The sequence below is a fragment of the Rattus rattus genome, chromosome 12 (genome assembly GCF_011064425.1).
Source record: "Rattus rattus isolate New Zealand chromosome 12, Rrattus_CSIRO_v1, whole genome shotgun sequence".
Taxonomy (NCBI): Eukaryota; Metazoa; Chordata; class Mammalia; order Rodentia; family Muridae; genus Rattus; species Rattus rattus.
This window is the reverse complement of record NC_046165.1, coordinates 46804344-46829876: the sequence shown is the minus strand read 5'-3', so window position 1 is coordinate 46829876 and position 25533 is coordinate 46804344. Positions and strand designations below refer to the sequence as shown.

At 46.4% G+C, this 25533-nt stretch overlaps 1 protein-coding gene across 3 annotated transcripts in view; it reads left to right on the top strand.

Moving 5' to 3' along the window:
• Positions 1–25533, top strand: part of Enox1 (ecto-NOX disulfide-thiol exchanger 1) — a 272854-nt gene that overhangs the window by 147435 nt on the left and 99886 nt on the right. For all 3 annotated transcript variants that reach the window (XM_032918167.1, XM_032918166.1, XM_032918168.1), the window contains exons 7-9: positions 788–1000; positions 18161–18267; positions 22108–22225. In XM_032918167.1, coding sequence (XP_032774058.1) covers positions 788–1000; positions 18161–18267; positions 22108–22225 — 438 coding nt within the window. The remainder of the gene's footprint in view (positions 1–787; positions 1001–18160; positions 18268–22107; positions 22226–25533) is intronic.

The window sequence follows — 25533 nt, the reverse complement described above, 5'->3', positions numbered from 1 at the left end:
ATCACCCTCACCCCAGCCTTCCTCCACCTCCGAGCCATGCAACCATTCCCACACAAGCGAGCGTATGCGTTTCCTTTGAAAGACACTTTATCATTTATTTGCAGATGTAACCTCATTCTCCCCTTCCTACTTCTACCTGAGGCTCAAACCAAGCTTAAATGGGCTTTGCACTAGCCACCCAAAACAAAGGCTGACCACCTCAGGGAACACACACCCTTGTGTAGGAAACGAGCAAACACTCCATTTTTCACTGTAATAAAATCTACTATATTAAACTAAAAATGAAATTACTTTTTGAATTTCAGTAGAACAAAAAATGACTTTATTTCTCCTGTGCCTTCTTTGGGAACAGTATCTCCTACTGCAAGAAGTTTTTAAGATAATTTTTCCTGTGGTCTACATGTTGACACCCACTTAGCTATCTGCCTAAATAACAAAAATAATTATATCCATCATATAGCATTTCTGATAAAGAAATACAGTGAAGGCCAAGTTGGTGCATAACGTTTTGGAGGCAACCTTAAAGCACAATCTAGGTTTGATGTGAGAATGGGGGTTATAGCTAAAAACTCCAGCACAGCTCCTGGAGAGACAGCTGAGTGAGAAGTTCTAGATGGTTCCCTAGAGCCAGAGGAAGAAGAGAAAAGATAAACTAAGGAATGACAAAGCCACCTTCCAAGGGAAGCCAATTTGCCAAGTTCTGAAACACTGCTACGTGGGGAGACCTCACATGCTTTGAGAACAGCCTGGTGAAATGGCTTTTTCTTGCCCTCACCTTCCGTTCTAGATGACAGCAAGTTCTCCGAGGCTATTACAGTTCTGCTGTCCTGGATAGAGCGTGGGGAGGTGAATCGGCGCTCGGCGAACCAGTTCTACTCCATGGTTCAGTCGGCCAACAGCCACGTGCGCAGGCTCATGAATGAAAAGGCCACCCACGAGCAGGAAATGGAAGAAGCAAAGGAGAATTTTAAAAATGCCTTAACGGGGATCCTCACTCAATGTAAGTAACGCTTTGGGGGCCATCTCTTTTGTTACGGTTTGGCCTTTTCTTTTGTACCCATTTTGTGTTCTCATGTGGGGGTAAGTAGCTCAGAAGTCTCCCATTTTACTCCATATTGAATGGTACACCTCATAACCGATTCATGTTCTGTGGCTTGTGGAAGAGCACGGACCTGCCCTGAGAGCTTACTTCTCAAGGTGAGCAACGTTTCTGTAGCTTTTCCTCAGAGCACCACGCCTGGGCCCCTGGACAGGGCAGCCAGGGCCTCTAGGCTTATTGGACTCACCTCAGTTCACGCCATGCCCCTGCGGGGCAGCCACTGTCTACCTGCAGGCTGCCCACCCAGACCTCTGTGTCCTCTTGGACTGGTGACATGGAGCAGGCCTTGAACATGTCCCAGGGCCCTGTTCAGGGGAGAAAGCACCATTAGCAAAACCCCTCCTCAGGCCCCTTGTGAGGTGAGCTTTGGCCATCTGCACAGAGGACTCAAGAATAGACTTTCATCCTTTCTTCATTTGGAAAGCAAATTGCCTTAAACACTTAATGCCCGTGATTTTTCATGTCGAGATCCTGAATTGATGAAGGAGCGTAAATGGAGCTTCCTAATAGAACAATAGTCACGGTAATTACCCCCGCGCTCTATTCAAAAGAAGGGGCGTCAACTTTTTCTGTGGCACTCGAGTCTGCAGTTAATGTCACAGCAGCACAGTGCAGCTCAGCTGCTGATGGTCTTGTCGCTTGGTAAAGAGCCATTGAGTGACACCGCCCCGGGTCTCTGCTCCATTCCATTCCAGGTGCGGGGACCCACACGTGACAGCCACACGTGCAATTTACATATTCATACCAAAGATGAGTATTATTTGCAGTGATCCAGTGTGCCAAACGCCTTCCACCCCTTCATTAGCACGAACCTAAGGAATAATGTGTCTGTTAGGATGGATGAGAAGGCAGAGAGGGATGAGTGAACCAGGATCTTAATATGAAGGCATCTTGCAGGACTTGGTAAACAGCTAGACAGTTTTTGTAGCGGAACAGAGTAAGTGCCCTGCAGTGAATCCCCAAACATAAACTGGTAGGTGACCAAATGCCCAGCACAGGAGCACTCGGCCTTGAAAGAAAAGGACCGTGGAAAACAGGCGCGTTCCACCTCACACCGATCGGTACCATACTAGCAAAACTCATCAACACGGAGCAACAGCCTTTGACCCAGCTGGAGGCCCAGCCACAGTAGAGACAGCACTGCTAGGTGGAGAATAAGGAAAGGTAATACTGACTCTAGCTTTGAAAGGAGGAGAGGCAGCAGTGGATGAGTGGCCAGAAAGAAGGTAAGAGTGGGCTGGCAGACTAAACAAGAAAGGCTAAACAGTGTGGAAATAACAGCTCTTCAGGGGATGTGGTTGGAAGCCATGTTCCCTACAGTAGAGTGGTTACTGTCCACTTACTCTCTGCTCAGGGGCCTCCATTCTAGCCACCTCCCCATCTGCATCTGCACTCTATCTGTTGCTGCCTTTTGCAAGGACTCAGCCCGTGACAGCAGCTGGGAAGCCATGGTGGGCAACCACTGGTTAGACTAGGAGAGAATCGTGCTTTCACTGGCCGTGATATTAAATAAGGACCAGTGAAAAATGAGGCTGGAAAAGTAGAACGTGCCTTCCTGCCCTAGCGCCGGAACAGACGGGTTTATATCCCATTATGTCATGTATATCATCCATGACCTTGGTGGTGCGAAAGCTCAGGCTGGCCAGCCAGCCTTGGAGCCTCCCCCTGATGCCTGAGCTGAGAGGAACACACCAAGGCAGGCGCTCACCCCTGAGGAATCAGTGAAGGTGCAGTCAAGGAAGTGTTGACTGTGGTAGCTGTCAGAGATGGCTCCTGAGAGCAGATGACTGAGCTCTGGCCTTCTATCTCCCAGCCTTTTCCTTTTGCTGGCCTTCCTTTCCCATTTGGATAAATTATTTGACTGACATCTTATAAATGCTTTTGATACTCTCCTCCCACCAGCAAACCCCATCTCAAGGCCTACTGGCTTCTAACCACGCTTCTGCCTGAAAAGGCATAGCCTCGTGTGGCACAACTGTCTCATTTTGATGACCACTGCTCACACTCATGGCTAGGCCCTTGACATTGTGTGTCAGTTAGACGTAGGATCTACTTGTGAGTAACACAAATCTCTACCAACCTGGTTGGCCTCGCACACGGAAAAGTGCAGACATTGATGTTGGCAGACCAGTCCAGTGGTTCGAGGTTTTCTATGCACGCCTCACTGGGCCCAACGGGCTACCTGTGGCCAAGCCCAACAGCAAGGGAAGTAGGAGATAGAAGTCCCAGCTGGTCCCTGATCTCCAGGATACACTTGAGTTGCCCACACTATGAAGAGAAAGGGGCTTCTAGGAAGAGCTACTGCCTTTCCTTTTTAATTCCCCAACCTTACACCATCTAAGAGAGGGCTGAGTACCCAGCCCCCACCCCTACCCCCGCCTCCCATTCTACCTTGAGTACTCCTCTCCCTTCCCAGCTGTCACAGCTCCCCGGCCTCAGCATCAGTTCCCCCTGAGGTCAACAAAGGCACCTCCCACCTCTGGGCATTCGTACATTTGGTTCCCTCAGTTTACCTTGCTCTTCTTCCTCTACTATCTATGCTGGAATCTTTCTCACCCTTTAGGTCTCAGTTGAAAGGTCATCCCCCTGGGCGGTCCCGTAGCCCCCCTTCTTCTGATGGACTTTCCACCATAGTAACTTATGGGGTTGTGTAGTGTGTGGTGACATCCTTGCTTATGAGCGGTATGAGAAGAGACAAAAGGGTTAGAAGAGACAGAAGTATTCTGGATTGCAGAGGGAGGGAGGGAGGGAATTAGTAAGCAATGGGCAAGCTGTCCAACAGGTGAGAAGAAAGCCCGAAGCAGTTCACTCAGGCCGTGCCCATAGCCACATGTGTGGTACATTGTGATCCCAACACTGGGGAAGCTGAGGCATGGGTGTAAGACCAGCCTAGACTAGATAAGTGAGACGCTGTCTCAATACAGAAAAGAGGAGAGAATAGAGAGGGAGAAAGTTTTCATGGGTAACAGGGTTTCAGCCTGCATATATAATGAATCAAATAAATGAAAAAAAGCTTGCTGGCTATGCTCCTATTGAAAATCACTGTGCCCAGCTAGGGGCTATTAGGAGGGTTGTGTACGGCCAGCAGAGAAACTGAGCTGAACTCTTCCCCTTTAGAACCTTCCAACAACCTTTATCATCACTCTTTTGGAGGCTCTCCTTAGCCCTGTAATATCTCAGTAATATTTCAGTAACAGGCACTTATCAACAGACTGTGAAAACCCCAGCTGATGTTGACAGCTCAGTGCTGGCTGAGGAGCACAGGCCCCATGAAGCCAAACTCTTCCAGGATGATGATGTGAAGACAGATTGTGTGCAGACTGGGTCATATGGCTCCATAAGCGACCTCAATTTCCCCTCTCTCTTGTGTGTGCTTTTGTGCCACGATGACCACTCCCTGAATGCTGAGGGAATGAAATCCTCACGTCCACTCTGTAAAAATTAGCAGTGGCCTCCTGACCTGGTAGGCAGTGTGCCTGTCTCATCGCTCTGTTGACACGCTGTGCATGGCTTCAGGATTGATCTTACTGAAGTAGGGAAGGAACGAAGAAATGACAGGACACAGAGACAGGAAAAAAAACAGAAGTGGGTGCCCATGGCTCTCTGGTGGAGCCCCAGCACCAGGAAGCTCAGCATGCTTTGTATATGTAGTTGAACGGGGAAGCATAGCCATTGTCCACAGCTGAACAAGGTGGCGGGTTTAGCTAATCTCAGTAGGAAGAGGCTGTAAAGAACAGTCTTCAGCCAGTAAATATGGAGGAGGTGCTACAGGGAACATTTTCTGCATACGCATCATTCTCACATGGACCAAAGAAGGCTTTGCCACACCCATGGGCACTGGGGCCCTTTGCAAAGCCTTGCCTGTGTCCACGACACATCCCCTCAGGACTTTACTAGCTCTCGGCCCCCTTGTGAATGAGCCTGCCACATGCCACGTCTTCTGACCTGAACTTGTCCTCTTTCCTATGTTGGTATATCTAATTTCCCAAGCTTGATCCAGTCCTGGGGAACCTGGTTCTGGAATTAATAGCATATGTCTGCTTCGAACACAGTAACTGCTGATTAACATTTGTTGACATTTCCTAAATCAACCCAGACAAACCCCATTCTTCTATATTGTTCCTGGCAAACTGTACATGAATTGCACTTGGCTTTCTCACGTAGAAATGAGGTTGGGGTTGTGTAGTATTGATATCCAGGAGTTAATTTCTCAGCTTACTTTCTCCAACATGGTCTCCTCATTAGACAGTAGCACTGTCTTAAGGATTTACTGCTGTGAACAGACACCATGACCAATGCAAGTCTTATAAAGGACAGCATTTAATTGGGGCTGGCTTACAGGTTCAGAGGTTCAGACCATTATCATCAAGGAGGGAGCATGGCAGTGTCTAGGCAGACATGGTACAGACAGATCTGAGCGTTCTACAACTTCATCTGAAGGCTGCTAGTGGAAGACTCTCTTCCAGACAGCTAGGATAAGGTTCTTAAAGTCCACACCCACAGTGCCACGCCTACTCCAAAAAGGCCTTGCCTACTCCAACAGGGCCTTACCTTCTAATACTGCCACTCACTGGGCTCAGAATATACAAACCATCACAAGTACCAAGTGCTCCCCCATGTACAAGGTCCCCAGTGCCTTTCTTCATAGCACCCCACTGTAGCCCATACAGAAAGCAGCCAAGAATGTTGGGGAATCGTTCTGAGATATCATGGAAGCAGACGTACTGACAAGCTAACTTATTACAGCAAGTACAGCAGGCCTGATGTCATGTTAGGAGAGTTTACCTAGCAAAAACTTTCAGTAGACTCCAGGAATATGGCAAAGTTTAAGCCATGGTCTGTTTCTGTGTAGATGTTGCTAGAAATAGCTGAGCGTTATGTGTAGGACAAAAGAAACTCCATACGGGTTTGTCCACACAGCTGGACAAAATGTATACAGTTTTCTCATTGGTTTATTTGCTTGTCTTCATGACCAGAGCAAGCATTTAAAGAGCTGGCTCTGTTGCCAGCCAGCCAGCTAGAAGAAGGACATCAGGAATGTTCCTGACTCCTCATACATTTCCGACCCCATCAGTTAGCTTCAACTTTGCGGGTGTGTTCTTCTGCCAACATTTCCTCATGTTCTGGAAACCGCTTCTTAATGAGTCCAGTAGGCTTTGTTCTCATCCAAGCTTTGCCTTACATGTGTCAAGGAGCAGGGCTATATTCAGCAATAGAAAGGGGCCTATTAATACTAAATACAGAAAGATGCGTAAACATAGTGTGAGTGAGAATTAAAAGCCGTGATATCTGAGTGAAGGCTAAGGACTGTGCTCCTAACTGCCCTGCCCTCTTTGATCCTTGGCCATCTGGATAGTTTGTTTTTGTTGCTTTCTAGCACCAATGTCTGGTTGGTTGGTTTGTTTGTTTGTTTGTTTGTTTGTTTGTTTTAAGAAGAATGGAAACTGCTCAGAGGAGGGTACCATTAAAACTGCAAACTTGAATTTACAGGAAGACATTCAGAGGGTCAGTGGCAGCATAGCAGACAGAGACATGGCTTTGTGGTCTAAAACTTGCATGCATACTTCCGGCATGCCCTCCAACCACGCCCACGCCCCACCACCCCCACCCACCTGCACATCGTTCCACTATTCCCTGGCCTGAAAGACTTCTCCCTATGCCAGATTCAAACCTCACTGCCAATCAGGCTTCCTCCCTGAAGCCTGTCCAGTGTGTCAGCACCCATTGCATTACCCTCTCCTGAGTCCTTGACAACCGTTAATTGTTCTATGTGCATCAGGTCTATTCGTGTTCCCCAGAGATGTTTTACACCAGAGACCCAAGCCATGTGACCTAAGTCACCGCAGCACCCCCGAGCTTGGCAGTGTCTGTAAAAAGCACACACAAGTCCCAACTAGAAATATCCGCCATTTACCAGGCACAGAGGGAAGCAAAGCTGGAGCTGGAAATTGGGCTGGAAAGCATAACTTCACACATTCTAAAGGTTGGCTAGTCAGGAGGCGGGCATGTGCGAACATGCGTGCACGCGCGTCTGTGTGTACGCATGTGTGTGTGTGTGTAGTACTGTGATCTCAAGGGACATAGCACTAATACAGATTCTGTTTAAACTAGAAGATAGAACATAGAGTATGCAATGAGATAGCAGGATTACCTTATTCTTACTGCTCTTATTGTAGAGACCACAACAGCTACAACCATCATGCGGTCTGGCTTTGTCCGATTACACGAGGGGAAGTGGCACTAGCCTCATCTTCAGTCTTCAAAACAGCAAATGACGCAGATGCTTTGGACTAGGTTTGAAGAGATTCTGGCTCTAATCTCAGCTCAAGCAGTAATTAGGCATATCCCCTCAGGAAAGTCTTCTAAGCCCTTGAATCTCTGTGTCCTCCTTTCTGTGATGAAAAGGTTTGCCCAGATAATCCCCCGAGGTACCATGATAGCCCCATAGTCCTTGCCTGCTGTGCGGACAACTTAGATCCTTGAGTGTTTCTGGATACCTAAAAGCAAGAGGGTGGGCGGGACCCACGTGATGTCCAGTTCACCTCAGGCGATGAGAGAACAGAGGAGAAGCTAGTCGTCCCTGCAGGTATGAGATGCCTCACTTTGGCGGCCGCCTCTGGAGCTGCTGTGGGTATCGGGAGCCACATTTCCACCGTGAGAACACATGCCCAGAGCCCTGCAGGTGCCAGAGCTAGTCAGAGTTATTGTCACAGGCGGCTCTGCAAGGCTCTGACACCCCCCTCCCGTCACGCCCTCATCTGTCTTCTCCGCTGAAATCGTAAAAGCCTCTGCTGTTGGAATGAATGATTAAAATCATCCCACAAATATTTACTAGGGCCCTGCTAAGTGCCAGGTCATATGCTAAGTGCTGGAATGAAATACGAGGGTTTCTGACCTCCGTGCACCCCACCCCCACCCCCTCATAAAGGCGGACGGGTGTCTTCCTCCACATTTCTTCTGCCTGAGAGGCTTCCTCTGAAGCCATTCACTTCTCAGGAGCATCTCAGCTAAATGTTCTTTATTTCCACCGAGGGAAATCTGGTTCCCGTGTCCCCTGCTGTCGAAAAAGAATTTTATGAAGTGTTAAAATGTTTTCCCACGCCTGTAGAAGTCATTGCCATAGCTCATCCAAGAGAAGGGGGTAAAAAAAAATCTCTGTGATGCCTTTTAGGGACTTGGACTTGACAGCTTCTCTTTTTCTCCTCATTATCATGTTGATAGTTATTATTTACTAAGACAGTAAATGCTCAAAATATTATTTCCATGAGAGAGAGAGAGAGAAGAGAAGAGAAGAGAAGAGAAGAGAAGGAAAAGAAAGGAAAGGAAAGGAAAGGAAAAGAAAGGAAAAAGACAAGACAACACATTCTTTGGTTTCAGGAATAAATATCCAAAGAAAATAATATTGTATAAAGGCTCCAAATGAAGAATAAACACCAAATATTCTATTTTTCATAGTACCAAAACTGACAGAGGACACTAAATGCTTGCCACAACTGAATGGACCCTTTTTAGCATCTTTCCTTTCAATTTAACCAAAAATACAATTCTATGTTTAAAAAGAACATTTTAGTCACGCCAAAATATGTGAGGGAGAATTTAAGCCTTACCCTGTAGAACAAACAAGAACCGTGGAAGGCTCCATTTCAAGATCAGTGTGCACCATGACCGCTAACGAGTTACCTCAGAAAAGACACAGCTGTATCTAGCACTAAAACTCTCGGGTGCCTTGCAAAAGGAAAGGCTTCTATGAAATGCAGGAGGGAGGGGCAGGGGAGTGGTGGGTTAGCGGACAGAATCCACTCAGAGGATTTTTCACAAGACTCAGTTTAAAAGGAAGGCTTTCTAAGTGAGAACAAATCACTCTGCAGCAGAGACGGTGTGTCTGGAGGCAGAGAGTGTCTTCGCCCTGTTCTGCCAAAGGAAGAAGCCATCCCAGGAGGAGTGTGGGCGGAGCTGGAATGTCAGTGGATTTCCTCCCAGACACAAACAGAGCACACACAGGACCCATGCAGCAGAGTTGCTGACCCATGGCCCAGAGACACCCAGCACTAGAGAGCGGACTTAGTAGTGCCTAGTGCAGCGGTTCTCAACCTGTGGGTCTTGACCCCTTTTCGAATCAAACAACCCTTTCACAGGAGTAGCATATCAGATATCCTGCATATCAGATATTTACATTATGACTCATAACCGTTGCAAAATTACAGTTATGAATTTTCTAATTCAGAAATAATTTTATGGTTGGGGGATCACAGCATGAGATTAAAGACTCTGTGTTGAAGAGTCAGAGCATTAGGAAGGTCGAGGTCACAGCATTGGGAAGGCTGAGAACCACTGGCCTAGTGCAGTGCTCTTTGCCTTGTAGCTGAGAAGTCCAAACAAAGGCTGGGTCCAGACACAGCCAGCGATCCAAAGTATAAAGAGTTGGTTAGCCCAGGTTGTCTAGCCCTGTCTTTCCTATTACCACTGTCAGTGTCACAGCCTCATAGTGATCCCTCAACCCTGTTGTGTGACAAAACTTTTCCTGGAGGAAGTCTGCTTACTCCAGATAGGAAGCTCACCAGAGACCAAAGTACCACCTTGGGGAACCATGAGATATACCAGGGCTTTATTACATTATGGGTAAAGAGTTACAGAAGCAGTAATGGCTCAAAGATAGCTGCATAGGCAAAGCCCCTCCAACATGGAGGGCAGCTCATACAGCTGGTAACCTGGAGCACACTGCACAGCCTGCAGGCAACTCAACAGATTGGAAAATGTCCTCTCCGGTGCTTTGGTTGGTCTAACCTCTTCTAGGCAGCTAGGTAGTTTCCACTCCTTCCAGGCATTTCTGAGGCTTTTTTGCTGTTTGGCCTCTCTGAGAGGGACTCTCAACTTTTATTGTTTCCTAGAGCAGGCAGAGGCCTAGTGAATCTGTTCAGTTTCAGGGACTTCCTGATGTTAGTTTGAGTTGTTTACCTTTTTACTTAAGGAGCTTCCCTGTAGGAGGGAATGTGTCTATCTCAGAACATACAAAAAGCCCCGTATCAGATTCCTGCTGAGACTTATTGTTCTACGTGATATATTTCAACATTAAAAACAATAGATTTCAGCCAAAGCTGGGGGGCTCAGGACTTTAAAACTGAGAGAAGCAGAAGCCAGCTTAGTAGGGACAAAGGAAGCAGGGGCCCTTCATCCAGACACTTCCATTCTTCTGCCCTGTGGTGCAGTTTCCTCAGTAATGTTTTGTAGAGAGACAAATGGCTTCCTGCATGGTCACAACCCAAAGGTTTGGCCTCTTCATCTGGAAAATTGTACTTGCCTTCAAGTCATAACCCATTCGTGGTTACCTGAGCCCTTTCCAGACCCCCTTGGCACCCTGCCTTGGAAATCCTTGCAGTCTTTCTCATTTAGTAACTCACTTACTCACCCATGACGTCTCCTCCCTTGTCTGAAGCTAGTGAAGAGCTGGCCAGGTCTTTGGCTCTTTCTTACCCCGAGTATCCAGTAGAGTGTTGGCACATTAAATAACTCTGTCCTCATAGACTTTGGCCTATGTGGGTAAGTATGGATACCATGCACCAGAGCCACCTAGATAGCGCCAACCATCAGGTACCCCATACCCCAGTTACTGATATTGCAAACTATAGCTTTTTAATCGCCTAGCATATGTTAAGTACTGGAGCTAGCCTGATGCCACTAAACAATTCTCTCAGAATCATTTGGAGCCAGTGGAGGCCCAGAAGAAAACTGAATCACTATTTGAGGGTTACAAGGACAAACAGACTCTCGGAATATAGCTTTGCCCTCTCCCTTCTAGAGACCATTCTCCACTGTATACCCCAGCTACTGAGGAAAGGGCCAGTTTCCCAACCCTGGACTTGTTTTGGTTTACAAAGGAAACTTCAAATGTCAGTATTGATGGAATGGAGACCTGCTTGATATGTGATTCTTTCCTTATTTCTTCCATCTGTCAGGAAAAACTAAACTTAATATCATCTGACCTCTTGTGGATCTCTTCCTGAAACTTCCCATAGCTATGGCCAGGTGGAGGGAGATTAACCCAAACCAACCCACCAAACCAAACATTTCAGGAGCATACATTAGAAAACAATTTAACATTGTCCCTCAATATTAATAATTCAGATACTCCTTTTTCCTAGCCACTGACAGGAACTTTTAATAAAGATGCTTATAGAAGGATGTCAGCAGCCATATCTAAGCACCCTTGTTCTAGCCTTACTAAGGGTGGACATATGAGCAGTTTCCAAGACATAGATTAAGTGAAACAAAGCAAGGTGCTGGAACAGTGTACAAAAGGCGCAGCATAGAAGGAGTCACACGTGCACACTGTATGCACACCTGCCTGGCTGTGCCAGGATCTGTCAACGCCCTTCGTTGTTAAAGAGAGAAGCTGGTGAAGGGACCTGGGCTCAGAGGGTTGTCTTCGCTTCTCATTTTGTTTCCTTCGTGTTGTGTACATATATTACTTTTGTCGAGTCAATAGTGGAGATCTAGTCCAGACACCTGTTGGATTTATAAAGCCTTGGAAGCTGGGCATTGGAAGGAACCACTGCAGTAATGATCACGCGCCTATTTCTTTCGGTGCGTTTGGACCAGAAACATTTGGACACGCATTAGCAAGGGTGCTGCATCGTCACACAGCCCCAGGGATTGGCCTAACTGGATTGAAGGGAATGAAGAAAGGACAAGCACAGAGACAGAGAGAGAAGCTGGAACGCCTCGGGCTAGGCTCTCTGATGGAGAAGGTCCAGCATCTGCGAGGCTCGGCGGATGTATGCAGCTGTACAGGGAAGTGGAGGTAGTGCACACCACGGAAGAGAAGGCAGTGGTCGCATACTGATAAACAAGGAGCCATCCCCTGTTACCACACAGCTGACCAAGGAGGCAGGTTTAGCTACTCTCAGTAGGAGTAGGCTCCTTAGGGGAGCAATCTGAAGCGGGGAGAAAGCTGTGGTGGGTATATGGTGACGCACACAACATTGTCACTCATTCCGAAAGAAACCTTCCTCATCTCTCCGTCCTCACTCAGAGAAGGCCTTGCTGCTCCCATGATGCTGAGGCCACACTTGTGTGGACAGCACACTTGTGTGGACAGCACACTTGCCCAGAACTTCACTCTATGCACGCAGATCCGCAGTTCACCCTAATGGACTAGGATTTCTACGAACTAGATATTTATGTCATTGTCTGCCTGATGTCCTTGTATTTGTTTATTCAAGCAGTTTGACCATTTCTAGCTTACCTGAAAAAATCCACAAAAAGTAAAGTCCTCTTCTCTTAAAACACTTTTTTTCAAGTTTGAAGCTGGCATTTTGGGACTCAGGTTTAGCAGGTCCATAATGAATTCAGTGTCACATGATGTTCTTTTGAATCAGCTCCTAACTGCCTGGTTCCTCCTCGACCTGTAAGGTCAGTCCAGGCCTCGACTCCCCTCCAGGCAGCCCCTTTCAGGCGTGGGACCATGCAGGAGTCAAGGGTTTAGCATCTGATGTGGCCAGCCGCCTCCACAGGGGCCAGTGCTTACTGCCCTTGGTCATTTGTTCTACCACTGTGTGTTAGTTCTAAGACTGCAATCACTGATAGTATTCTCTCTCTCTCTCTCTCTCTCTCTCTCTCTCTCTCTCTCTCTCTCTCTCTATCTCTCTCTATCTCTGTCTCTCTGTCTGTCTCCATGGCAAATCTCCCAGCCATGCTCAATGCACATCAGCCCCACAGCTCCATCTAAAGTCTGGTTCTCTTCTCTGGTCCCTCCTTCATGTGAAGGATTCCCCGCCCCCAGCTTTTAGTATTTAAAGACTCAGTAACAGGCTAGGGAAGGGAGGTCAACTATTTCATTTGATATATGCCTTTGAAAATCCCTTCCGAGCTATTCACGGGGGATTTGGAAATATGTTATCCCTCAAAAAGCACAAAAAGGGGGTGGGAGGATTCTTCTGAACCCTATAGGGTTAAAGCTCTATCATGAGCCCGATAGCATTGAAAACAAAACTTAGGCTTGCAAGATTTGTCTGAGGAGCTTTATGTAGGAAAGCCCGCTGCCGGGGAGAATGTAATCAGTTGCTCCAGACATTTGGGGCTCTAAATGGATTTAGGTCCTTTTCACACCCGTGTAGCTGCAACACGGGATATTGGAAGTACTGGGGCTGTGGGGAAGAGCACGAAGGAGAGAGGACTGTGTTCTCTTGAGGTGCCTGTCTGCGTATCTCATTGCTTCCAATGCTTCTTTGCCCCGTGCTAAAAATTCAAAGATCATATATAGTCCCAGAATCTGAGATCTGCACTGGATGTTACCTGCATCTACAGTTGTCCTGTTCTAAGATCCTCTTCCTCTGGAAGGCTAAAGACAAATGCGTCTCTTCACAGTTCATAAGACAGTGTTGGAATGTTCTTGGCCACGCTCTGTTCCTGCTGAGGAGGCCCGGGGGCTACATTATCTCTATCTAGCACCTCTGCCCTGGTGCTGGGAGATCCCTTGCATTGAGGATGCTAGATGGTCAAGACACTGGCTATGGGCTCCTATACCCAGCCACACCCCACGGGACATGGAGTGGAGCCAGAGGAATCCCAAGAGGCACTGAGTGAAGCAGATACGAAGATAGGTCCAGACCTGAGACCTGCAGATAGAACAGCAAGCCCCACATAGGCCCACAGGCTGCTCTAGAAGGACCTGATGGCAGGAGGCTTCTACTGAGCCCAGCCAGGTTCAGGCACCACAAATGAATTCCCAAACCATGGCATACCTTTTTCACCACTTGCAGTGTGTTGGGTCCAGCAGTGTCCCAACATAAAGTACCCATATGTCTGTGTGCATGTTGTGTGTCTGAATGTGTCTGCACATGTGTACATGCCTAGCCTAAGGGATAGTCACAAGTAGGGATTTAGAGTCTCTAAGGATAATTGAGAGAGTCATGAAGTCTACATGGCCCTTTCTCATGCTCGTTTAAGCCTGCTGGGCATAGTAGACACTCTAGGATGGGGCCTCTTGAAGATGACATCCCTGCAAGCTTCTAAAGAGTTGGTCGCTTTGACTTTTTGTCACAGCCTCAGAAAACCCATAGGACACACAGGACGTCATAGGCAAGAGATGTACAGTGGGCCTGGCGAGTCTACACTTTCTGATTGAAAGCTGTATAGATGACTCCAGATTATCATGGCAATGGTTTTTGCTTTTTTAAATACTAATCATTTAAATCGGTAGCACTCCATTTTTGGTGCAGGACTTAAGTTTCTTCTCTGATACAGAATCCCAGCATCCTTCTTGCCTTGCGACTGCCAAGGCGGTGAAGGCATCGTATAGTGTGGTCATCTGAACGTGTTCCCAGCACAACTGTCTACAAACTACTGCTTTGAATAAGGACCAGGCGTCCTACTCCCTCTGTATGCCTTTCTCTGAGAAGGGAAGCTTGGGTCCCCTTTAGTCCTTTAGGTTGTAATTATGTGTGGCTACACTGCACATAGAGTGAACAATGGGAACGATGCCAGGGAAGCAGTGAGCACAGTGTTCATCACAGGCCTCTCGAGTCCTCCACAGAGACAGTGGACCGCATCTGGTCTATCAGTGACATCATGACTACACCATCCTGATTGGTGGTTTTAAAACCAGGCGCCTTTTGTACCACATTCACTGGGACTTTGTCTTTGAAGTGGCTCTCCCCTAAGAATGGATTCATGCTCACTCCAGCTCCTCCACGAGCCAGCACACTTTGACTTGCAAGGCAAACGTCTGGAACTGCAACGTAAATGCTGTGAGAATATGATTCAAAACTAAATTGAGTTGTACCATATTTACTTTCCTGAGTGGTGTGTGTGTGTGTGTGTGTGTGTGTGTGTGTGTGTGTGTGTGTGTGTGTGTGTGTGTGTAGGGGGGGCAATGAGGTAGGAAGTATAAAAATGTCATAAGAAAAGCATATAATTAAACCCCATCTAGTTTTCCTTTTAAGTAATCATTCTGTTGAAGAGACCTCACGAAGAGATTGAGATAACACCCTGAGAATCCGAGGCATCTCTTTGGAGGTCTGATGCTTTTCTGAACCTTAATTTATAGTTCGGCTCCACGGGGTGGCCGTCATCACTTCCTCATGCTCAGGGTGTCCCAGAGCCAGTTCCCTGACATTTTGCTCAGACCTCCATCTGTGCCTGCTCTCTGATGCTCTTCCCAAGCTTGAGTCATCCTGGCCTCCCTCCTGCCTTCCCACAAGTCACCCCCTAGCTGCTTCCTGTCAGATGGCTGCTCATTCCACCTTCCATTCAGAGCTTCTGCTCCAATACACGCCTTCTCCGAGTCGTCCACACTCAAGCTGGCACGTGGCCCCTGACTACACAGCCGGGATTAACACATGGTGGTCTTTCTGCATGTCTTCTCCCATGGTCTTAGCCCCCGCCCTTCCAGTTACTTCCATGTGAAGCCCTCCCACAGCTCCAGCCTTACAAAGAGCCACCCTGACTCCTTTGATGAACAAGCAGTGAGTCACCAACTAAGGCCTGGCAAAATGTCACCTTCTTCCTGGCAGGATCCCTTATTCCCTGATCCCAACTTAGCCACTTTGTACTCTGTTTTCAGAAAAGTGGTCCAACATGCTTCTCCTGTGCAGAGTGACTATCTGCTTTTGTTTCTTTTTCATCTCCAAGGTTAGATCTCATCCAAACATGAATAATATCCAACGTGTAGATTTCTAGTGATCTAGATCTATTTGACCAGATCCCCAGGTGTTTGTTGAATGAATGAATGAATTTACTTATGACCTCAAATAAAGTAGTCAAAGTCCTCTAACTGAGACACATCCCTTCAATGAGCAAACATCCCTGAAGAGATGTTTTCACTCTTAACCTCTACCATAGTGAGCCAGGCTCTGGCCTCTGTCTTCCCTCTGTACTCTTCCTTGTTTGTTAGTGGAGCTCTTCCCTTCATTCCCTTCTCCATTTAGCAGTAGATATCATGTACTCTTTACTCCAGACCTCCTCGGTAAGAGTCTTCTCCAGTAGACAGCAGAGCTTTGATTATCCCCACACAAATACCCTGGCCCCCATTGCTTTTCCTCTTCTAAGCAATGCCAAAGAGTTTTGCTGTCTAAGCCATGGAGCCTCGTCACCAGCCCTACCCATCGGCTTTAACTGAGCTGACCGCTGGCTTTTCCAGGATGACCCTGCAAGGGGCCATCAAAATAACTTGTGATTTTAGCCTGAAGAATCATCAGCAGAAAACCTGAGCGGCCACACCCTTGAGTAGTTATGGCAGCCCAAGGTGACTAATCTGAAACTTTATTCCTTCAATGAGGCAGAGAAGGGAAGCCACAGAAGCTTAGGGAGAAAGTAAGCCACACCTGTGGAAAAGGCTCTAATTAAGTGAAACAGATTCTTAGTATATCATGGGGGTGGGGTTTTCTAAGTAAGGAAGTTTACAATTGAGGTTCTTCTCAGGTACGAAATAGCAAACACAGATGTTCCATGTGTAAATACCTAAAGACCAAGGCCAAGAAGTATTTACTAGCATTATAGAATATGTTCTCACTGATGTGAGGAATGAAACATGCTTCACTTCCTTCTGGCACTGTGCTTCTCAACCTTCCTAACCCTGTGACCCTTTAACATAGATCCTCATGTTGTAGTGACCCCCCCCCCAGCCATAACATTATTTCCATTGCTACTTCATAACTCTAATGTTGACTGATGTTACAAATCATTTCATAAATATCTGTGTTTTCCAGATGGTCTTAGGTGATCTCTGTGAGAGGGTTGTTCAACCCCCAGTGGGGTTGGGACCCCCAAGTGGAGAACTACTGCTCTAGCACATCGTGTACACGTTCATTTTGTATGCTAATACTTATGTGCTAATAATTGCATGTTACTCTTCTTTGGGGGCTGTGCTATCATGACTTTTTTTGAACATTAGAAGATCTGAAAGAGAATTGGAATTCTCTTCCACAACAGAGCTCCTGGAATCATTTAGGAAAGAATTGTGGGAGACAGTGTTAGCAGCCATAAGAGTTGAACTCAATGTTTTGAAGTTCAGGTTTGGCCATGTGACTGATTCAAAGCACTAGTCTTTATAATCCGGTGCTTACCAGATCAAGAACTGTTGAACAAGACTGAGTCTGAAGTTGGTTGGCACCATACCTAACAACCAACACGACTCCATCCCTTTCTCTATATTGTGAATTTCCACAGTCCTTCAACATTTACCACCCAAATGGCACTGTGCCTGGAGGTCACAGAATTGATCAATGACGTCAAGGTAATAGAATTAAAACCTCAAATGGTGTGAGAGCCATGAGGGGAGGATTATGAAAGTGACTGCGGCAGTAGAAGATAGGGGATGAACTCAATAAAAAATAGAGAGCCTCGTGTGGTACCAACATCAGGCCGGCAGGCTAGAGCTGTTGCTCTGACAAACTTAGGTCTGTCTTCACAAGGAATGGGTGGCTCCTGTTACCAGCCAGTGGGCAGGCAGCAAGACTCACTTCAGTCCCTAAAGAAGAAAGAGCAGGGAGGTAGGGAAATGCCTCCTGTGCCTAAGGAAGTCATAACATAACCACTCATGGCCTCAGTTCAGACCCTGGACCCAGTCATGTCTTGAGTGGGTTGTTCTTAAGCCCCTGAGATAGCAGCAAAAGAAAATCAATACAGACTTGGTTCTTGGACTTCAGTCACCCCACTCTGATTTTACTTTGAAGCCCCTAGCTAGGTACAGCTTTACAAATACCTTCATTTGTATGACAGTGTCAGGGCCTATAGCGCTATAGATCTAGGTCTATATTAATCTGCTGTATTGCATTTACAAACAAAAGCTAAAGGGTAGTTGGAGGTAGATGCCCAGGACCCTTTCCCCAGTCATCTATAGGATCTGTTTTAACCTAAAGTTATGGAGACAGACTTGAAGGGAGACATCCCCAACCTTGCTAAAATGTAAGTACGAAAAAAAAAAAAAGGCACAAATTGGATGGATATTGATGATGTTGTTTCTATCGTGACATCATCCATAGACTCCTAGTGTCTTTGCTTTGCTTCCCTAGAGTGATCACAACATAAATTACTTGTCTTGTTTGACTTCCTTGTTCACCAAAGTTGAGCAGATTGTGGCCGTTTTCAACGCTTCTACCAGACAAAAAGCTTGGGACCATTTCTCGAAAGCTCAGCGCAAGAACATAGACATTTGGCGAAAGCACTCTGAGGTTGGTGATTTTACTGTTACTTTCTAACCACCGTCACGCAGCTGGATTGGCAGAGAACAGTGTGGCTGTAGCCGTTAATGGTGGTGTCACAGTGGCCAGTCCTTCTGCCATCGTCCTGTGTCATTGTCCCCTCCACATCCAGCTCCACTTCATTTCCTGTCCAGAAAAGCAGCTGGCTTCACACTTAGAACATCCTTTTCCCTCCTCTCCAAAGGAGAAGAGAATCTTTCTCTCTCATAGTAAAGAGCTCGCTCAGAAACAAACCAAGACGCTCTGTCTACAACAAGACTAAAATATATATACATATATAAGCCAATTAGAAAACGAATCACTGAGTACTGAGTTTTTCTTTAACAATTTATGTGGTGATGACAGTTGGCTCTTTGGGCTTGAAATGGCAAGTACACCTTCCTTTCTATATCTTCTTGTCATTAGCCATGCCTACTCCACTGGGGCTACCCAAGGGGTTCTGTCACATGTCTCCCCATAGCAAATGGTGGGGGTCCAGTGTCCATGCTAGCTGAGTTCACAGCATCAATGCATGTGTGAAGTGTGAGTATCCACCACCCAGGACAGAGGCTACAACTTGACTTTGCTCGCCACCTCGACAGACCACACCGTGCCATTAGTCATTGGTCATCCAGCTGTTAATTTTTGACTCCACCTGTAGTGTACGCTTTGAACCTGTAATGTAAAAGTAAGTACCCTGTCTTCCTTTGCTTCTATTCTTCTTCTCTCTTTTTTTTAAATGAGAATGTTGCTCATGCGGATGCCTCTTCACGTCTAGCATGTTAATATTAAAGTCCTCTAAAAGACACTCCCCTCTTTCAAAAATCACAAAGTTCTAGAAGGTAAGGTTTATTTATGCAATGGTTTTAGCTCACACTTGTAAATTAAGTGTTGGATGAAGAGTTCGAGGAGCCACAAAGTCCTATGACATCAATCATCCGGGTAGCATTTTAAGTGCCCATTAACTAATGCTAAATTACTATTGAATACCAGTGGCACTACATGTAATATCCACATGAATACTAAAAAGATTCTTTATTGTTACTGTTATTATGGCAAATGCTGAGTGATGGGGTCCTGAAAACACTAATGCAGTGGTCGGTAAGGGTGTTGCTTTTAGGAAGGTGTCTGGTGACACATAGAGCTCTCTTCCTCTTTCAAGGACTGTAAGGAGGAGGTAGGACTTCTCTTTACCTTCTCAAGGGCTCCCAAACAAAGGTGATGTTCTCCCTGACTCTGAAATGAGACCCAAGTCAACGTTGATTATCAAGAGCGGGGAAAGAAAGGAGGCCTCTGCTTCCCTCCCTATGAAAACTCAACATGAAGTTCGTGAACTCTATAAGTCAATGACGATTCAGATTTTGGAATGGTGAAACTTTGGATTCCTTTCAAATGCATATAATAAAATAAAACACAACTAAACGAAATTTTAGCAGACACCCAGCAAGCAACAGGACGCTGAAAACACTTGAGCACAGAAAGGCCACCGTCCGCTGGTGTCCACAGTTGCCAGCAGACATCAGACACTTGATTCCCGCCTGGTCCCACTCCATTTCCCAGCTTGCCCTATATCACATCCGGTGCTATTTGCAGTAGGGCATGCCAGGCTCCCTGCCTGGGTCTGAGGAATCCTGCTTGCTTTCTTGGTCCTGAGGGCTAGGATGGAGACTCCAAAGGGGTGGAGTGTCGCTCACCAAAGTCCCTCCTGCCACCCCACCTTATCTTCTAGAAAAGAGAATTGTAAATTGCCTTTTAATGCTTTTCTCCTACATGTTGCTTAATTGATTAAATACCAGTTGTAATTTAACATTGTGCATGATTTCTCAGTTGCATCTAAGCTTGCTAATTGGCTTGATTTTTCCCGCATTCCCATGTACAGCATCTGTTAATTACCTGCAACACCTCTACAGATTTATTAGAGTGTGCTAGTGATTTACTGACAACCACAGGCACCCCGTGCAAACACCCCTGATTCCCCTCCCTCCAATACTTTCCCTTCCCGCCACCTTCCCCACAAAACAACTGTCACATGGCAGGTTGTCGTTAATTGCAGAAGGAAACCACCGCCCTTTCAGCCCTGTTTACTCTTCCCACCTGGTTTCTCCTTGTTTGGGTGTTTTCCAGTCACCTCTGCGAATCAGCTCTTTATCAATAGAAAATTGGCTGTGGAACACCCAGAAAATTCCCCGCTAATCATACATGATATCTACCTCCAAAACCCAGTAGCTTTATTTAAGACATAATGACCCCCCCTTCTTCCAGGTGGCGTGGTGACAAAGGGAGGTGTTGTTTATTGTCCCAGTGCTGTCCTATGGCTGTCTGCCCTCTTGTTTCCCTGTATTCCACAAGGGCAATTTCCCTGAGTCTGGTAACAATGAGGAGTCCTTCCCATCCTGCGGTGAGCTAAGGAAGTCTTCCCAAGTCAGGGTGGCAAGTGCACGTCTGTCAAATGGTGGTAACCACGCCCCTACTGAACTGCTGGAACCATTGACCTTTATCATAAGCATCGGGTTTTTAATTAGAGGCCTTTAAAAGGAGAAAAGAGAACAGACGAGGCCTTTCTCTGTTCTAGGTCTTTTTGAGAACAGCACATGCTAGAGAACAGAATGTCTAAGGCCTCACAATTCAGTAATACATTGCTGGGCATAAATGAGTGATATAGCCAATTACAAATGTAAACAGCTGCAATGTTTCCTTCCAGGAACATCAGTAAAGATTTTATATATAATTCGGTTCCTTTTACAATGGATTTTCTGAATACTATTATGGCCAAATATAATTTCCTGACTTGATTGTAGACACTGCCCTAGTCACTGGACATAGCAAACCCTCAGAAAACATCATGTCATGCCATCACTCCCACAGAACCATAGCCCTGTGAACATGGTAATGGGCCTCTCTGTAGTTATTTATTCAACATCTTTTGCCGATCACAGATATATGAATTGCAGGAAGGTTTGGATGAATCATATATAGTTATATAACTAGCAGCTCAACATTGGACTTAGCATGAGAGCAAGAGTCTTTTACATGCAGGGCCTGAGAAATGGCTCAGTCTGTAAGCAAACATGAGGACATAAGTTCAGATCCCTTGTATACATAATAAATAATAAGTAATAAATAAATTGGCATGCATTTCTGATCCAGACCCAGAGAAGTAAAAACAGGTTTCCAGGACTTTCTGGTTACATAGTATAACCAATCCAGTGAACTCTGAGTTCAAGGAGAGACCCTGCCTGGTTCAAAAGTTTAAGGTGGAGAATAGAGGAAGACACAACCTCAGTGTCTGGACACGCAAACACAGGCATACACACATACACATGCATGCCACACATCTATACACTCAAGTCTTTTACATGTGTTCACTTATCTCATTCCCCAAACCATTAGTGCCCCAATGTTCCAGTCAGCAAGTTTAGAAAATAGTAGTGTTCTTAAGTTACAGTAGGGCCAATGCTAAAAGTTGCCTCCTTAAAACACCACTGTTCACATCAATACTAGTTGATGTCACTTCTGTGTGCCCATTGTAGCACAGCTGTTTCTCCATAACCTTTCTGCAGCCCTGCTAGAGGCAGACACTATTATCCCCCCTTTAAGTCAGTAAACTACAGCGAGATTAACTAACTTACCCTTTACAGTCATTGGTGAGGAAGGATTTCTCCCAAGACTCATTCCCCTCACGACCTTATCCTAGATCTTGGGAGGTGGTCTCTGGTGGAAGCTTTGAGCTCTAACTGTTGATGTGTGAGTCATAATGGACCAGAGACCATGGGGAGACGGCATGAGGAGGAACCGGCACGTTTCTGACGTTCCTGTATCCTGTGCTTTCAGGAGCTCCGGAACGCTCAAAGCGAGCAGCTCATGGGCATCCGCCGTGAGGAGGAGATGGAAATGTCTGATGATGAGAACTGTGACAGCCCAACTAAAAAAATGAGAGTCGATGAATCAGGTAATGCCAGTAACCGCCCAGTCCCCAGGAGGCATCAGCACGAGCACCGAATCTTACATGGGGAATAAGTTCAGGGAAATGGCCACATAATTCACTTTTATTTGAGTTACACTAAACTTTCATCTTTTGAGTGACTACATTTTATTAATAGAACGTTAAACTCCTCCTTGGGAGCGCAGTGATTTAAATTGCTCCAGTTGTTTCTCCGTATGCAGATCTGAGGCCATTATGCAGGGATATTTGCCGGTTCCCATAAAAGCCCCTTTCCAGAGTGTGGCGCTGATGCTGAATTACAGATGAAATTTGGTTCCAGTCCATGTACTTCCTCCTTAGGAGTTGTTTAATCCCTAAAGAAGCTTTCTAACCCCCGAGCCAGCACGCTGGAAAATTAAACATTTTTCCCCAATAGAGTTCACCTAACCTCTCATCAAGATGGGCGCCATACTTGGTACCAAACAAGGATACTTAACTTCCTTAACTCCCTGGGTTAAGGAAGGCTGCCTTGTGTGCTTTGTCTCCTAGAGTCACATGTGAGTTCTTTTTTAGCGTTTACAGGCTCAGTCAGACTGGAGGCACCAAGGAAAGATAGCTTGTACGAGGGAAGGGATATTGTCTAATGGACCCAGGAAGACCCACAGTCACCACCACTGCCAGAAAAGAAAATTAGAGAGATGTGATAGGTTTCATCTTATGTGCACCAGGAGTAAATCATACATCTGTCTCCAGCCTCTCACTGAAAGGTTGAGGGTGACTGCAATAGAGGATCTGGCCTAATTTGTTGGCAGAAGTATAGAGGTAAACGGAAAGACACTCTCCTGCCCTTGCCTCTGAAGTGTCCCTGAGATGAGATGACATAGGCAGAGTATGTAGACGATATCATTCATTTATGATGTGCATGATTAAACACAAAGTGTGACCACTCACCAGCCCATGACGGAGGGCTTCTATACCACTGTTCCTAGAGACAGGACAGGTAAGGAATGTCACAGTTCTGGGTAACAGTGAGTGGTTTTTAGTAGTACTACATGAGCCTGGAGCACATGGGACATGGACCTCAGATGATGGATGTCAGGACAGAAAATGGACAATAACCAAAAGCAGTGATGACAGACATCAGTCTCTCTCCTGACAATATCAGGACCCAGTGACTCAGAAACTTGTAGGCCAGGGGAATGAGACCCGGCATTGTCATCAAAGCTCTTTGAGGAAGCCCAATTGACCCTTTCTGACATTGGAGAGCCATTGCCCTAGAAAACCTGACTTTCCTCTAAATTCCACCCTTGAAGCTATTTAGAAGCTCAGCATACAAGCAAAACATTGTGCCTCCAGGGCTTTCCAGCCATATCCATTGTCGCCAGCCCAGCATGTAAGCCTCTCCTTAGATGGAGGCCGGCTTTCTCAGGACTCTTCCTTCTACTCTAAGGTTTGAATCTGGTTATTTGAAGAGAATTCTGTCCTCACTGGCACTTGCGTAAGTCCTCATATATGAAAAGAAGGGATATTTGTGTGATTTTTTCCCCCAAGGTTCCATGTGATCTTGATAAAAAAAAAATAATGTTTCTCTTTAAAATAGTTTTATGTTTTCTGAAGGCGGAAGTTGGATTCTTAATATCATTATATTAGGTGTATAAGACTTGACTCAATCTGGTTTGAATTGAACCTGGGCCTCTTTTTATTGCATATGTAGAATTTCTTTTTTAAATGACCTGTCAGTTTTCCTAGAGAGAAATGCATGAGCATCAGTTTGTCTGGGATAAGCCAGCATAGGGATGAATGAACAGTAGGCTCGCTGGAGAGATCAGGCAAGCCACAGCAGCAGCCATACACCCACAGGACTGATGTAAACTTAGGCATGGAGGTGGTAAGGACCTGTGCCCTCCTGGAGGACCAGCAGTCCTCCCCAGAGGTCTACAGGAAAGCAGTTCCCCAGACCTGTCTTGGCTCACTCACCAGGCATCCAATGAGAGCATGAAGTCCAGCCTACACTTTAGAGACTTTCCCCAGGCATGTTCCTTGGTCAGCAGAATTAATGAGCAAATGCAGTGCGTGTTGTCTGCCACATAGCAGGGGGAGAGATGAAAGGACGGGGATTCAAATGCCAGGCCCGGCAGTTCAAAGTCCTTTCCGTGTTTCTTCAAACGAGCTGGGCCAGAGGATGTGGCCTGTGGTTTCGGCAGAGAGCACAGGACTGATTAAAAGGAGGAGAAAGCAGCTTAACCATTTTTATTCCACTGGGCCCTGGAGACCCTGCCAACAAGCAGGCCTTGCTTGCCTTCCAGCCCTGAGTCTTCAGGGGCATTGCCTGATGGGCAAGAATTCCCATCCGGTCTCTGGGTTCAACCTTGCTAAGAATGACTTGAAGCAGAGGAGGAGGGACAGAGATCTCACTGCCTAGAGGAAACACCTTTCCCCATGGCTCAGTTTTAGGTACAAATGTGTGGCTATTTGTCACCCACATGGGAGCCGTTTCCCCAAAATGTAGTATGCTGACGAACTCGACGGGAACTGCCCAACAGAGACAAGAAAACGAGATCCTCTCTCCTCTGTAGGATCCATTCCCGCCCAGCTTGCCCAGGCTGAAACATTTTCCCCTTGGCTTCAAATATCCTAAGGAAGTAGCTGGCCCAAAAGTTCTTGGAAATCCTACAGAAGAGCATCCTTTAGGGACCCCTCTGCCTGGGGTAGGAGGGCATGGCGAGGCCCTGTTCCTCAGGGTGGTCAGGCTCCTGTGCCAGCTTTGAGGGCTGTCTCCAGTGCGATGGAGCGAACTGACTTTGTGTCCAGAATAGCAGTTGAACACACACACACGCACGCGCACACACACACACACACACACACACACACACACACGCACACACGCGCGCGCGCGCGCACACACACACACAGAGAAAGAGAGAGAGAGAGAGAGAGAGAGAGAGAGAGAGAGAGAGACTTGTATTATACCTATACCTCTGGTTTTATTTTTCAATAGCCAAAATATTTTAATGTGTCTCTGCCTTCCTGGCTGTGAAGACCATTTCATTCTATTTTTACTTTACTTTGTTTTGCTGTGTGAAGTGATTAACAGCATTTATTTGGCTAGAGTTCCTTGCTTCTGCTTCAGGCATTCTACAGTTCTTGGCAGACCATCCACACTCCCTCATTGGTTTGTCTTAAGACAGAAGGGCATCCGTTGGAGCAAAGCTAAGCTAGTGACCAAAAAAAAAAAAAAAAAAAATGGAGATGATTCTGCTAATACACTGAAAACCGTGGCATACTTACCAAAGCGTCCATTGCAGAAGATCAGCCTTCTCCCTGGGGGCTGCAAA